The 16,027-nt window shown below is 47.6% G+C and overlaps 1 protein-coding gene across 1 annotated transcript in view; it reads right to left on the bottom strand.

Annotated features, from left to right (window-relative positions):
- The window catches only part of AGPAT2 (1-acylglycerol-3-phosphate O-acyltransferase 2), a 37,960-nt gene extending 24,723 nt beyond the window's left edge, over positions 1–13,237 (bottom strand). The window contains exon 1 of the mRNA XM_082208686.1: positions 12,827–13,237. Coding sequence (XP_082064812.1) covers positions 12,827–13,023 — 197 coding nt within the window. The 5' untranslated portion in view covers positions 13,024–13,237. The remainder of the gene's footprint in view (positions 1–12,826) is intronic.
- Positions 13,238–16,027: the final 2,790 nt, after the last annotated feature.

Raw genomic sequence — 16,027 nt, forward strand, 5'->3', positions numbered from 1 at the left:
AGGCAACCCCTCTCACTCTCAACTCAACCTACCGCATAGGGTTGTTGTGAGAATAAAATTGGAAGGGCTGACGCAGAAGACGCATATATGCAGCCTTGAATCACTTTATATGGGACTGCCTTTCCTGGTATGCCCCGCGGAGGACCTTAAGGTCCACAAATGACAACATTTTGTAGGTCCCAGGTCGCAAGGTGGTTAGATTGGTCTCAACCAGGCCCAGGGCCTTTTCAGTATTGGCCCCAACTTGGTGGAACGCTCTGTCACAAGAGACTAGGGCCCTATGGGACTTGACCTTTCCACAGGGTCTGCAAGACAGAGCTGTTCCACCTGGCCTTTGGTTTGGACTCAGTCTGACCCTTATGTTTCCCTCCCCTTATGGTTTTGATCTATGGGCTACTTTTAAAATGAGGCTGCATTTTAAATTGCATTTTAACCTGTATTTTAAATTGGTGTCCCCCCCCATTATGTTTTTACTGAAATTTTAATGCTGTTAGCTGCCCTGAGCCCGGCTTTGGCGGCGGGGTATAAATAAAATTAAAATTATTATTATTATTATTATTATTATTATTATTATTATTATTATTATTATTTATTATTATTATTATTATTATTATTATTATTCGATCTTACAAACCACCAGCTGGATCAGTGCCCTGTTCTTACAGTGACCAACCTGATACCCCAAAGGGGAAACCAGCAAACAGGATTCAAGCACAAGTTCTCTCTCCCCTCCTGTGGTTTCCAGGAACTGGTATTCAGAAGCACCTATGGAGGCAGAGCACAGCCATTATGGCCAGTAGCCCTCATTAGCTCTCTCCTCCTTTATGTATTTGTATAATCCTTTTTTAAAGCCGTCTAGGTTGGTGGCTGTTACTGCCTCCTGTGGAAGTATAGTTTAACTATGTGCTGTGCAAAGAAAGGCTTTCTTTAAATTAAAAAGTCCCCATTGCTGCAAACTTTCTTCAAAGGGGAGCCGCTCCATTCTAGGAAGGAATCAGGAGCAATATAAACTTAACAAGATTATTGTAAAACAAGAACCAGCCAACAAAACAGGCTCCCTTCCATTGGTTGAGTGTACATACCAAACATCTGAAGCACATGGCTTTCACTCAAAGAGCCCTGGGGACTTTGTTTTACCTTTCACAGCGTTATAGTTCCCAGGATTCTTTTTTTCTTTTTAAGGGGGTTGGGTGGGTTGCTTTAAATTTGCAGTGTGTACATAGCCTTATACACAAACCCAGTCCTGGCTCTTGGAATCCAAAGTTAGCTAGATCACAGCCTTTGTGGGCAAGGCCTGATTAACCCCCTTTGCAGTTTATATAAATCTCAGGGCAGGGATATTTGATGACCAAGCAGGCCAGAGAACCACTAGCCACTAAATTGTGGCACAGGAGTAGATCAATCCCTTCTGGCCAGGGTGGCCTTCCTGGGTCAGGTCTACCCCTTGGTACACCAAGGTTGTATAACAAACAACATTACTACTACTACTACTACTTTTTTTATTTAATGTCAAACTGTATCCCCAAAACTGGCCCACTGGCCTCTCACTATTCGGCCTGGCGTCTGGCTGCTGCAAAAAATGTGCAACCCCAGAACTGCAAAACCAGAACCACACTGTTAAGTTCTGAGGCTGTTCTGGAACCCTGGTTGATAACGAACAGGAGTCTTTTCCTCTGGTGTGAACTGGCACATAAAAAGCTGCTTTCTATTGAGTCATTGGACCATTGATCCTTTCAGTTCCATATTGTCTACACTGACTGGCAGTAACTCTCCAGTCCTACCTGAAGATGACACTGGGGATTGAACCCAAAACCTTCTGCATGCAGAGCAGGGGCTCTTCCACAGAGCCACAGCCCTTCCCTAATTTCATTGGTCTACTCTGAGTAGAGTTTCATCAACTGCAGCCCCAGAGGTTGCTCTATACATAGATATACAGATATAGACATGTCTCAGTTCAGGCAGGACAGCAGTGTTGTCACAGCTCAAGGACACATTCCAAGCACACTCATGTACTCCAGGAGCAGCAGGGCCCATGGGGAGAGGGTTGGGGGCAGAGGGGTGGTCAAGGAAAGAGCACTGGAGGCTGGACAGAGAGGGCCAAAGGGCCACATGTGGCCTTAGAAGTTTCCAGCTGCTGCTATAGGACTTTAAAATTTATTGTTGTTTAATGGCCTTTGTGTTTGCTTGATGCCAGAACTTACTATGCCCTGCAAATAAATAAACTCTGCCACCCCTGGTGAATGTGCTTCTAGGATTTCTATTTATAGGCTCTAAGAGGATGAGTAAGTGTGATCACCGCCCCTCTGCATGTGGGCCACGCTGCATCCTTGATCCCTTTTTAAGTGGCTTCTGGGGCTAATGCTCACATATTAGGATGTTTCATTTGCTCCTTCTTTTGCAGGCTTCATCTGGCTGGGCCTGTGGGAAGAGCTGCTAGGAGGGGAGTGTGAGGACTGGCAGTAAGGGGTGTGTGGGGGGGAACAGATTGGTTGAGCATTCAGTTGTTTGCTGGACAATCTGAGTGAGTTCCTGTGTGTCAGAATGACCCCAAACTAGGAGAGCCAGCCAATATCTCTAGGACAGGCTGTTAATGCAGGCCCTGCAAACAAGCGTTTAGCTGAATTGTTCAAGGCTTTGACTTGCTGGCTGGGACTGATGGGAGCTTTAGTGCAAAACACCTGGAGGGCACCAAATGTATGAGGAAGGGCTGCAGCTCAGTGGCAGATCACTTGCTTTGCTTGCAGAAGGTCCTGGGTTCAACACCCAGCAGATCTCCTCCAGGTAGGTCTTGGAAAAAGACTCCCTGCCAGAAGCCCCCTCGTGAAGCTGCTGTCAGCCAGTGTAGACAGTGGACCAAGAGTCTGACTTAGTAGAAGGAATCTTCCTAAGTTAAATATAAGTAGCAAGTTCCTATTAAATTCAGCCCTTTACTCAGAACCATGACAAGAATCTTCATTTTTAGGGGAAGGTTTGCTGCTCCAAGGTACAGCCCCTGTTGCAGTTGGTTAAGGATGCTATGTGAAGGGTGAATTGCAGTTCCCAGGATTCATTGAGGGAAGTCCAAATAGATAAATATAGGGTGCAGATCTATCCTATATTTAACATGCCAGTGTTAGGCTGGGTACACATCACACATAACCCCCAGCCCACATCTCTCAGAACTCAATTTTTTCTAACCCCCAGAACTTCCTGCCTATGGATATTGGTCAGGCGCCTTTGCTATACTCTTTTCGGCACCTGCAAAAAACAATTTTATGTAGACAAGCCTATGCAGCTATTTAGAAAGCAGATGTGAGTCTATTGCTATTTTAACTTTTCGAATGTCTTAAATTATTGTTAATTCTTCCTGTTGATAATTTTGTTGTTTTGTCTCAGTTGTTAACTGTGTTAAAGTTTTTATTTCTTAAATCATGAAGCGCTGTATAGATTTTATGAAATAAAAAAGTTAAAAGCACTCAGCTTTTCCCAAAGAGTTATAGGCACCGCAGTTTGTTAAAGGCACTGGGAGCTGTAGCTCCCTGGGGAGCAAAAATACACCTCCCAAGATTCTTTGGGGGAAGAAACCATGTACTCCAAAGGCATGGGGTGTCTGCAGGCCACATTTTTAAAATTTAAACAGGTCTTCTCTGCACATGTCCTGCCAACCTAGCAGTTCGAAAGCACGTCAAACTGCAAGTAGATAAATAGGTACCGCTCCGGCAGGAAGGTAAACGGCGTTTCCGTGCGCTGCTCTGGTTCGCCAGAAGCGGCTTAGTCATGCTGGCCACATGACCCGGAAGATGTACGCCGGCTCCCTTGGCCAGTAGAGCGAGATGAGCGCAGCAACCCCAGAGTCGGTCACGACAGGACCTAACAGTCAGGGGTCCCTTTAGCTTTACTTTACTCTGCACATGACTAACTCCATATCTAACCCTCCAACTTGTGTGCAGCTGTACCTACAAGTGGCCTGTAGCCCCTAGAATGTTACCTGTAAGGGAATGCGCACCTGGGGGGATCGCAAAAGAAAGGCTCCCCACCTCTTGCCCTTTGTGTGGTGGGTGTTGTCCTTGTAAAAAGCATGCAAATAAGTGACCGTGTGGCAAAGTGTCAGGCCTCTCCACAGGCATTCCTGCTAAACAAAATTCTTGCCTCAACTTGCCTCCTTTAAATAAAGCTTTCAACATGAAAGCATCATTACAGCAACACAAACACACACACACACACACAGAGAGAGAGAGAGAGAGAGAGAGAGAGAGAGAGAGAAGGTGTGTTTGGAGCCTACACACCTCTGAATACCTCATGGGACCCAAACAATACCAGTCTGTCAGGGTGTGGAGCAACACAAGAAAGGAGGAAAGGGGTGTGAAAGGGGAATTCTGACACCCACATCCCATGCCCCACTCACAACCCGGCCATTTATTTTTGCTTGAAGGGGAGAGAAATCTCACATTTGCTCACATTCTAGTCCTCATGGACTTGAAGAAAAGGCTGAATTAAATAGGAGCACAGTCTTTTATGGAGTCAGAACACAGGTCAATTCTAGCTCCATATTGTCTACAATGACTGGCATCAGCTGTACTCCAGGGTTTGAGGCAGGGGATCTTTTCCCAGCTATATATGGAGGTTCCAACGACTGACTTAGGGCTTTCTGCAAGTGAATGCTCTGTCCCTGAGCTACACCTCTTCTCTCTCTCTCTCTCTCTCTCTCTCTCTCTCTCTCTGTTCTAGTCCTCATAGTACTGAAGAAAGGGCTGCATTCAGTAACCAGATTTCATCTTGGCAGCTGACAAAAGTGACCACAGGTTTTGGGGGGCGGGGTGGGGGTGGCTAGGCAGAGCACACTGGGGAGGACTACACCATGAAACTGGTGGTGGTGCAGCTCAAGTTAATTTAGACCCTGAACTTAATACTATTAAGGCAGCCATTTCTGTGTATTGTATCCACCAGGGAAAGGGACACACAATTCTGGATGAGAGAAAACAGTTGGCATGGCGGATGGTGGGGGTGGAACTGAGGTTCCCTTTCACACCAGCTCAGTTTTCCCACCCATGAGTGCAGCTGGGGGGGGCAGCTGCCCCTCCAAAATCAATAAAAATACATAGCTAACTGAGGTTCTGCCCCCCAGAAAACAAAAGGCCTGCCGTTTCAACAAAAATCCAGACTACGCCCATGTTCCCATGTAGGGCATTTCAGGGAAAGTGTTTAAAGAAACTTTAATTAAAGAGGTCTTTTATTTAATACAGTGGTACCTTGGTTCTCAAACGCCTTGGTTCCCAAATGCCGAAAACCCGGAAGTAAGTGTTTTCGATCGTTTTTCGGAAGCCGAATGTCCAGTGTGGCTGTTGACTATTGTTTCGGGGGTGCCTGCACCAATCATAAGTTGCGCCTTGGTTTTTGAACATTTCGGAAGTCAAACAGACTTCCGGAACGGATTAAGTTTGGCGCTTTTGTTTTTGCTATTTATTTTGCATTTTTGTTTTTGAGGCTTTTTGGGTTAATTTAGTTTTGTGACTGTGTGGAACCCAGTTCAGCTACTGATGGATTGATTGACTGTGTGACTGCGGAAATGGATAAAAGCCCCCATCCAAACAATGACTATCATCAGTACAGATTTGAATTTTTTTTAATTTTAATTTTTATCATCTACAATACTATCTTATTTATTTTACAGTAGAGTACATTGATTATTGCTTTCATTTTATGGATCAATGGTCTCAGTAGTAAAATTCATGTTAAATTGCTGTTTTAGGAGTTGTTTTTAAAAGTCTGGAATGGATTAATCAGTTTTGCATTACCTTCTATGGGAAAGTGTGCCTTGGTTTTGGAATGGACTTCCGGAACAGATTAAGTTTGAGTACTAAGGTACCACTGTACTATATTTCTCCTACACTGTTTACAAGAGGAATATGTGTGTCTATTGCATAAAAACACTTTGGTACACATGTTTGGAGAACAGCCATGTTGGTGCAATATATTTCCAGTTGCAGTAAAGGGAATGCACACACACATTTTCTGCAAACACACTAGCAGAACAATTAGCAATCACTTCATGACATATGATTGACAGGAGTGGCTTTGTTCCAATGCCCAACCTCCGAACTTCTGCACATTAAATTCTGAAATGTCCCAATAAAGCCAACATAATAATAATAATAATAAGTTTTATTTATATCCCGCCCTCCCCAGCTGAGCCGGGCTCAGGGCGGCTAACAACAATCAAATAAACAATCAAATAATAACACATTCTAAAAATATTTCATTATAAAAATTAGTTAAAATCAAATTGATGGCAACCGATTAAACAAAATTCTGTGCAGGTTGCCAGAGGAGGGAGTCAGGCTGCGCCCTGACCAAAGGCCTGGCGGAACAACTCTGTCTTGCAGGCCCTGCGGAAAGATGTCAAGTCCCGCAGGGCCCTAGTCTCTTGTGACAGAGCATTCCACCAGTTTGGAGCCGCAGCCGAGAAGGCCCTGGCTCTAGTTGAGGCCAGCCTAACCCCTCTGAGGCCTGGGACCTTGAGGGTGTTATTATTTGTAGACCGTAGGTTTCTCTGTGGGGCATACCAGGAGAGGCGGTCCCGTAGGTACGAGGGTCCTAGGCCGTATAGGGCTTTAAAGGTTAAAACCAGCACCTTAAACCTGATCCTGTACTCCACCGGGAGCCAGTGCAGCTGGTATAGCACCGGATGAATGTGATCCCGCAGCGAAGACCCCGTAAGGAGTCTCGCTGCGGCATTCTGCACCCGCTGGAGTTTCTGGGTCAGTCTCAAGGGCAGCCCCACGTAGAGCGAGTTACAATAATCCAGTCTGGAGGTGACCGTCGCATGGATCACAGTGGCTAGGTCAGGGCGAGAGAGATAAGGGGCCAACTGCTTAGCTTGGCGGAGATGGAAAAATGCCGCCTTTGTTATAGCTGTAATCTGCGCCTCCATAGAGAGGGAGGTATCGAAGATTACACCCAAACTCTTAACGGACGGTGCTGGCACTAATTGCACCCCCGCAAGAGATGGGAGTTGCCCCCTCGATCCCTTATCGTCCCGCCCCAGCCAGAGGACCTCTGTCTTCGAAGGATTTAACTTCAACCGGCTCCCACGTAACCATCCAGCCACAGCTTCCAGACATCTGGTCAGTGTGTCTGGGGCCGAGTTAGGATGGCCATCCATCAACAGATAGAGTTGGGTGTCATCAGCATACTGATGGCAACCCAGCCCAAAACTCCGGACAAGCTGGGCGAGGGGGCGCATAAAGATGTTAAAAAGCATCGGGGAGAGAATCGCACCCTGAGGCACTCCACACACCAAGGAGTGACGCGATGACAATTCCCCCCCAAGCGCCACCCTCTGTCCCCGATCAGAGAGAAACGAGCGCAGCCATTGAAGGACTGTGCCCTGGATCCCCACGTCGGCAAGGCGGTGGTCCAGGAGTTCGTGATCGACCATGTCAAAGGCTGCTGACAGATCTAGAAGAATCAGCAGCCCTGACCCGCCTCGATCCAGCTGCCTGCGGAGATCATCTGTTAGGGCGACCAGAGCCGTCTCGGTCCCATGACCAGCACGGAAGCCGGACTGGAATGGATCCAAAGCAGATGTTTCATCCAGAAACCTACCAAGCTGTTCAGCAACCGCTCTCTCAATCACCTTACCCAGGAATGGAAGATTCGAGACCGGGCGGTAATTGGATAGATCTAAGGGATCTAATGATGTTTTCTTTAAGAGCGGACGCACCACCGCCTCCTTCAGTTCCCCTGGGAATATCCCGGTGCCAAGGGACAAATTGATGATATCCCCCAGGGGGGCCCGCACCTCGTCTGGACACGCTCTAATCAGCCATGACGGGCACGGGTCAAGAGGACAGGTGGTGGGCTTTCCAGCTTGGAGGAATCTGTCCACATCGGCTGGAGATATCCGGTCAAAGTGGTCCAATACTGGACCTGAGGACAGTCGAGGGGCCTCCAGTTCCTTTATTGTATCCAAGTTGGCAGGGAGGTCATGGCGGAGCAACAGGACCTTCTCCGCAAAAAAGCTCGCAAATGCCTCACAGCTGTGTGTCAGATTGTTATTTAAATTTGGCTGTCCTTCAAGGGACGTTAAAGACCGAATTATTCTAAATAATTGCGCCGGGCGAGAGCTAGCGGATGCAATGGAGGCCGAGAAGTAAGACTTCTTAGCGGCCTTCACTGCCATCTCATAGGTTTTCATAAAAACCTTATAAGATGTTCTTGAGGCTCCGTCACGGGCACCCCGCCATACTCGCTCTAGCCGTCTGAGGTCCCGCTTCATTTTCCGAAGCTCCTCGGTAAACCAGGGAGCCCGGTTTCTGCGGGGTCGCAGAGGGCGCTTAGGTGCGATCTCATCGATGGCTGCCAGGAGCTGGGTATTCCAGCCCTCAACAAGCTCAGTCAATGAGTCGCCAGGGGGAGCAAGGTCCCGGAAGGCTTGACGGAATCTATCTGGGTCCATCAGCCTCTGCGGGCGAGCCCAAATCGGCTCGCCACCTAAGCAGGGTGGGGGTGGAAAGTCAATCCTGGCTTTCAGAGCGTAGTGATCAGACCATGGCACCTTCATCGAAGGAGACATGATCACATCTATACCGGCGCCAAAGATCAAATCCAGCGTGTGGCCTGCTTGATGTGTGGGGCCCGAAACAAACTGGGAGAGCCCTAGTGTCGCCATGGAAGACACCAGGTCCAGAGCCTGTGAGGAGGGAGTGGCATCAGCGTGGAAGTTGAAGTCTCCCAATACCAATAGGTTAGGGAACTCCAAGGCCCAGCCGGCCACCGCCTCCAGCAGGCCTGACAGGGTGGCTGCTGGTGCGCTAGGTGGCCGGTACACCAGCCAGACAGCCAAGCTCTCCTCGGAGCCCCACACTAGGCCAACACATTCAATGCCGGGGATCGATGGCGATGGTAGAGCCCTGAAAGAACAATCTTCCCGGATTAATACTGCCACCCCTCCCCCCCGGCCCACAGTCCGTGACTGGTGGAGGACGGAGAAACCCGGGGGCGCCATCTCTCGTAAGGTAACAGTTACCCCTTCGCGCACCCAGGTCTCCGTCACACAAGCCAGGTCGACCCCCTGCGAGGTAAAGGGGATCCGTATCTCGATCCCCTTCGTCTATAATATCTGCCCCCACCGCCATACCTCCCTCGCCCCTCCACGGTAGCAATCCCAGGCCTCATACTAACCTCCATTTATAAAATAGAAAACAAAACAACCAAAAACAATTATGCCCAAACAAAACCAATCCCCACCCCACTCAATGTCCGACCCCAAAACAAAACAAAACGGAACAAAACAAAATACATGGATCAAAACCAGTTGAAATGCAAGTTAATTGGGGCTTTAAAATAATAATAATTAAAAGGCTGTTGCATGAATTTCAAGATTATCTCAGTAACCATGAGGGTTAGATGCTTGAAATAATTCAAGTTGTGTCCCTTGATCACCCAAGGAAGTGAAGGTCCACAGAGAGAGGTTATCTTCTTCTCTCCACTTTCGACAGACCTAGATGCCCTGAAGCATATAAAGAAGTAAAATTTGGGTGGGTCTGGAATGCTGATCTCTGCTTGCTCAGAAGTCAGTATGTGCAGCCAGACGAAGACACCTCAACTCACACTACTGCACTAAAACACCCACCCAACACTCTCACTCTCAGTCTCTCTGAAATGGAAATGCAGGCCTAGTTATTTCATGCAAAATAATGGCAACATTTAAATTGCCATAATATTTTTGCGGTTGGTTATTCAGCAGTATGGATACTAGCATGTGTTTAAATAAAATATGCTGTGGAAATCCAGACTGTGACCTGCCACCTGCCAGGCAGGGCCTGATTCTAGAAACCACACATAGCAAGAGTGCTGTAATTAGAGTTGATTCAAAATAGCAGCTCATTATCTTTGCTGCAGCTCCCTTAGACCAGCCACTACGCAACATCATTTAATTAGGGGGAAATGTATCATGGATCTCTTGCAGAGAAAGAAATCAAGTTCATGGAAGGGGGAACTGCGACCCCCATTCTGTGTAGCACAAGCTGGCTTCCAAAACTAAAGTGTGTGCAGGGGATAGAAAAGCAATGGAGTTGTGGTCCAACTCTGATGTATTATAATTATTGTATAATTGTATTTTAGAATGTTGCTTTTGAATGCGATGAGCTGCCTTGCATACCACCTTGGGAGGAAGCAGGTATAAATATAAACACGTTAAATAATAGGTCCATTGACACCAATGGACCCAAATCAGTCAAGCCCTTTAATTCCAATGTGTCTACTCTAAGGAGATATTGTTGGATAAAACACCTCTGAAGATGTTGGGTGACATGCTGATTATTATTTTTTAAAGAAACTGCCTGCAAAGTAGATGCTGGCGATTTCATTAATGTTTCATTGGATTATGCTAAACTAATAAGGGAAGAGAAATGAGATCTCACTCTACTTTTTTTAAGAGGAGAGAGAGAGAGAGAGAGAGAGAGAGAGAGAGAATAATAGTAAGAAGCTAGTCCAAACTCACATCTCCACTTTTAAAATTTTTTAAATTCCCCAGAGTGGCTGTGGAAACCCAGCCAGATGGGCGGGGTATAAATAATAAATTATTATTATTATAAAAAGACTGAATTCACGCTATACTGTACATTTAAAAACACCCCTCCCCAAAAGAATTGTGGGAACTATATTTCACAAGACTTCAATTTCCAACACCTTTAAACTACAGTTCCCAGGATTCTTCAGGGGTGGGTGGGTGGAAATATGCTCTAAATATGTGGTGCATATGCAAGCCAGAAAGCAACTTTCATGCCCTCCAACATTTCTCCGATGAAAATGGGGACGTCCCATTCCAGAATGATAATTTTACTATATATACCCCACACATCTTACTGGGTTGCCCCAGCCACTCTGGGCAGCTTCCAACATATTTGAAATGTAATAAAATATTAAACATTTTTTAAAAAACCAACACCTTCCCTATACAGGATTGCCTTCAGATGGCTCGGGGGTCAGGTAACTCCATACCCTCCAACATTTCTCCAATGAAATTAGGGACATCCTAAGGAAAAGTGGGACAATCCGGGATCAAATCAGAAACCAGAACGGCTTCTCTAAACCAGGAACGTCACTGGAAAATAGGGGCACTTGGAGGGTCTGAACTTTTTAAACATACACAGATGACGCATCAATGCTTTGGGCGGGTTTAATTTAGACTGGAGTCAGGAAGGAATGCTGGAGACAACTGTCATAGCTGGGTGGGTGTGCACAATTTTCCAGAGAGCCAGTGTGGTGTAGTGGTTAAGAGCGGTGGACTCGTAATCTGGGGAACCGGGTTCGCGTCCCTGCTCCTCCACATGCAGCTGCTGGGTGACCTTGGGCCAGTCACACTTCTCTGAAGTCTCTCAGCCCCACTCACCTCACGGAGTGTTTGTTGTGGGGGAGGAAGGGAAAGGAGAATGTTAGCCGCTTTGAGACTCCTTAAAGGGAGTGAAAGGCGGGATATCAAATCCAAACTCTTCTTCTTCTCTTCTTCCCAAGTCTAGAGGGGGGCAGTCTTCTGAGCAGCCAGCTGCGTATTTTGTTCTTGGGGTTGTTGTTTTTTGCAATAGCAAGGGGAATCAGAGGTGCAAAAAGACACCCTGACCAAGTGGTTCCCAAAGTGTGCAGTAACATGGGGGGGGGGGGGGCGGCGGCGGGAGGAGGCTGATTCCCTGGGGGGCACTGAGAGAGACAAGAGGGGGGGCAGAGTGGCGCTGAAGGTGTAAATGACTATTACACTTTGAAAAGCTGCTATCACTGGATCAAGCTCCTCCAATTAAGCCAAAGAGTTTTAATTGGATTTTGAGTAAATGTTCAATTAATTGTTGCTGTTTTGAATTTTACTGTTATTGTCTGTTATTGGGACCGTGATTCTCCAGCAGTTCTGACTTCACCCCCGGAGGCGCATTCCACTGTCTCTCGAGACAGATGGATGCCAACAAAAAAATTCTGAACAATGTCTTTTTATAGGGTAGGGTAGCAGGCGTTGGGGTTGAGTTTATGGAGGCAAGGGGGCGGTGGCCGAAAAAGTGTGAAAAGCGCTGCTCTAGACTATGCACAGAGAATCCGCCCCACCCCCACCCCGGTGTGAGATTTGGGGCTCTTGTAAAGTGTGTGCGCGTGAGATTTGAGGAAGTGAAGGATCAAGGTTTCTTAAGAGAATGGAAAGCAAAAGCAGCCTTTCTCAACCTGTTGAGAACCGCTGTTTTAAAGCGAGATTTCTCTATCCTAGCTTGCTCTCTACTCTCCAGGAAGAGGCAGGACTTGCAAACCCGGAAGAGCGGAGGAGGAAAACTCTCCCTCCAGAAAAGGCTCGCTCCACAAGTCACCAAAACGGAAAGCTTGCATTAAGAGTTTTGCTAGAAGGCAGCAGAGAAAACGGCTTCCAAAGACATTGCATGAGCCGCGTTCTGTGGATTTTTGCAAATATTTTAAGGGCGGCAAAACATAAATTTTAAAAAAGCAGTCATTTGTATTAAGACACGTGTGTGGGAAAAACAAGGAGCCTGCCCTTGGCAGAGGTGAGCCTCCAAACGTTGCCACACTTTGCAAACTGCCTGCTAAACATCCGTGAAAGAAAAGCACGAGGAGAGCTTGCGAGCGCGCGCAGAGCTCCACGCCCTGAGTGGGAAAGGAATCCCGACCCGGGAAAGGAAATGGTGGGAGGGATGTCACAGAATCGTAGAATGGGAAAGGACGCAAAGGATCATCTAGTCCAACCCGCTATGATGCGTGTGTGTGTGTGTATCCCAAACTCTCAGCTATTATTGCAAAGAACACCCCAAATAAATAAAGGAGATCGGGGAAGCGGGGAAGCTTCCAAGCTCACGTCATGTTGTGGACAGTCCTTCCTCGGTTCCATAGGAGGCAGACGGGGACGGTGAAGGTGGAGGCAACCACGCAGAGGACGCAGTAGGAGCCAATCTTCGCCTTGAACTTGGCCCGTGGGCTGAGCTCCAGCGCCAGTGCCACCAGAACCAGCATGAGGGGCACCCAGAAGAAGAGCCACCCGCCTTGGTTCTCCATCCTGCGCGCAAAAGGGCGCCGGGGGACCGCAATAAAAAGTCTCGCTCTCCCCTTTTGCGGGTCCTGTGGAGAGGAGCTGGCGGGATTCCACGCAGCGCACAGCCCGGGAGAGCCGCGTAGTGGAGCGCGAAACGTTGTAGGCGCGGAAGGAAAGGTGACAGTGGCAGCAGCAGTGACGGCACGCAACTCCAGGCGGCTCAGCCGGGCCCGTCCCGTCCCTTAATGGGCGGACACACCCGGCGGACACGCCCTCCTTTTGCTCGCTCGCGGTTGCTTTTCGGCGCCCGGGCTTGGCTTTCCAAGAGAGGGAGCTGCTTTAGGGCTGAGTCAGAGCTTTGATCAGGTCGTTCCCCTGAAAAGAAAGAAAGATTCTAGTCCTCACGATTCTGGAGAAAGAGCTGAATTAAACAGGAGCACATGTCGATCTAGCTCAGCACTGTCTACATGGACTGGCCGCAGCTCTCCAGGAATTTCAGGCAGGAGGCATTCTCCGCCGACTAAGTTGCTAGTCCTCACGGTTCTAGACAAAAGCCTGGATGAAATAGGGAGGTAGGAAGTGCCTTGCACTGAGTCCAACTATTGAGCCATCTAGCTCAGTATTGTCTACACAGACTGGCAGCAGTGTCTTTCCGGGGCTTCTGGAGGAGCCTTTGTTAGGATACTAGTCCTCATAGTTCTGAATTAACTGAAGCTCAGGACTGGCTGCACTAGCTGACAGCAGAAGCTGCTCTCCAGAGCTTCAGACAGGGGACATTCTCTTCGGAGCTATAGCCCTTCCCCATAAGTTTCTAGTCCTCATAGTTCTGAAGAAGTTTGAATCAAACAGGAATACAGGAAGCTGGATGCTTCTGAGTCATGGACTAAATGCTGTCCATTTAGTTCACTAGTGACTACACTGACTAGCAGCAGTGGTTTCCCAGTGCTTCAGATTTAAGAGATAATCCCAGCTGTACCTGGAAGTTCCAGGGATTGAAGAGGGTACTCTCTGCAAACAAAGCAGATGCTCCAACACTGAGCTACATGGGAAAGTGTATTAAAATAAGTCAGCCCAGCAGCCCAGTATTGCCTGCACTAACTGGCAGCAGTTGTTCTCCAAAGGTTCAGAGATGGGAGGTGCCTCCTCTTTCCTTTCTTTGTCCACCCTCCCCCCACTTTCTTCTCCCATCCTACCGTTCCCATCTTCCAGGATCTCATAAGAACATAAGAAGAGCCTGCTGGATCAAGCCAAAGGGGGCCCAGTCCAGCATCCTGTTCTCCCACTGGCCAGCCAGATGCCCCAATGGGAAACCTGCTGTAAGCAGGACTCAGGAACAAGTGCCCTCTCGCCTCCTGTGGCTTTCAGAAACTGGAATTCAGAAGCATTACTGCCTTCAAAGGTAGAGACAGCATTGTGATCATAGCTAATAGCCATCAACAGCCCTCCATGAATTTTTCTAATCCTCTTTTAAAATTACCTAGGCTGTCCCTGCCTCCTGTAGCACTGAGTTCCATAGTTTAACAATGTGTTACATGAATAAATCATTTCTTTTATCTGTCCTGAATCTTCCACTATTCAGCATTGATCTATGAGACACTCACCCCACATGGAAAGGAGCTCACCAACCCCTTCTTGATTCAATGGGGATATTCCTGAGAGGCCATGCCCCAGATAACCAGCAGGGTGTGGTTATTTTAGTTAAATCCTCTCTTGCTCTTCACCTCTTGTGCAGAATCCTCTCCAGCTCTTTGCACCAGATAAGAGACCTCTCCTTTGCTGTCACCAAGACCAGGAAGGGGAAACCCTGCATTTCTCTGAGCTTGTATTTTTACTGTCTCTCTTAAAGAGGATCTGATTGCTAAGCTGCTTTAATGCTTTAGAAGAGATGCAAGTATAGTCATTGGTTCTGGAGAGCAAATTGGGGCGGCTTCTAAATCTGCAGCTTGACTCCTCCCGTTGCACATGTGCTTTCTTTGGTCCTACTAAAAATCATAAGGAAACATTGACCTATTGAGGTCTGTGGGGTGTGTGTGTGCATGGGGCAACATGATAATAGTGTCCAAAATGGTGTGGAGAAAGTGGAGAGATAAAAGTTTCTCTCTCATGTTGGAAGATTCAGGTCAGTTAAAAGAAAGGACTTCTTCATACAGTGCAAAGTTAGACTTTGGAACTCTCATCCCTAGGAAGCAGTGATGGCCTGTTGTTGTTGTTGTTGTTGTTGTTGTTGTTTGGTTGTTTAGTCGTGTCCGATTCTTCGTGACCCCGTGGAACCAGAGCACGCCAGGCACTTCTGTCTTCCACTGCCTCCCGCAGTTTAGTCAAACTCATGCTGGTAGCTTCGAGAACACTGTCCAACCATCTGTCATCCCCTTCTCCTTGTGCCCTCCATCTTTCCCAACATCAGGGTCTTTTCCAGGGAGTCTTCTCTTCTCATGAGGTGGCTAAAGTATTGGAGCCTGAGCTTCAGGATCTGTCCTTCCAGTGAGCACTCAGGGCTGATTTCCTTAAGAATAGATAGGTTTGATCTTCTTGTAGCCCATGGGACTCCCAAGAGTCTCCTCCAGCACCATAATTCAAAAGCATCAATTCTTCAACGATTAGCCTTCTTTATGGTCCAGCTTTCACTTCCATACATCACTACTGGGAAAATACATCATACATCACTACATCACTACTGGGAAAAGCTAGGTGGCTGGGAAAAGATGGCCTAGGTGACTTTAAAAAAAGAGGATTAGATGAATTCATGGAGGAGGTAGTTGACGATGGCCAAAAGCCACAGTGGCTATGCTCTGCCTCCCCAGCTGGAGAAAGCAATGCTTCTGTAACACCAGTTGCAGGAGGGGAGAGGCCTCTTGTGCTCAGGTCCTGCTCGTGGGCCACCCAGAAGAGGCACCTGGTTGGCCAGTGTGAGAAGAGGATGTTGGACTAGATGGGCCACTGGCCTGATCCTGCAGGATCTTCATACAAGTGTAGAATCTAGCTTACTGTCAAAAGATAAAATTGCATGAATTGCTCTAGCCATTTTTG

Source organism: Podarcis vaucheri (assembly GCF_965113315.1).
Source record: "Podarcis vaucheri genome assembly, chromosome: Z".
Lineage (NCBI taxonomy): Eukaryota > Metazoa > Chordata > Lepidosauria > Squamata > Lacertidae > Podarcis > Podarcis vaucheri.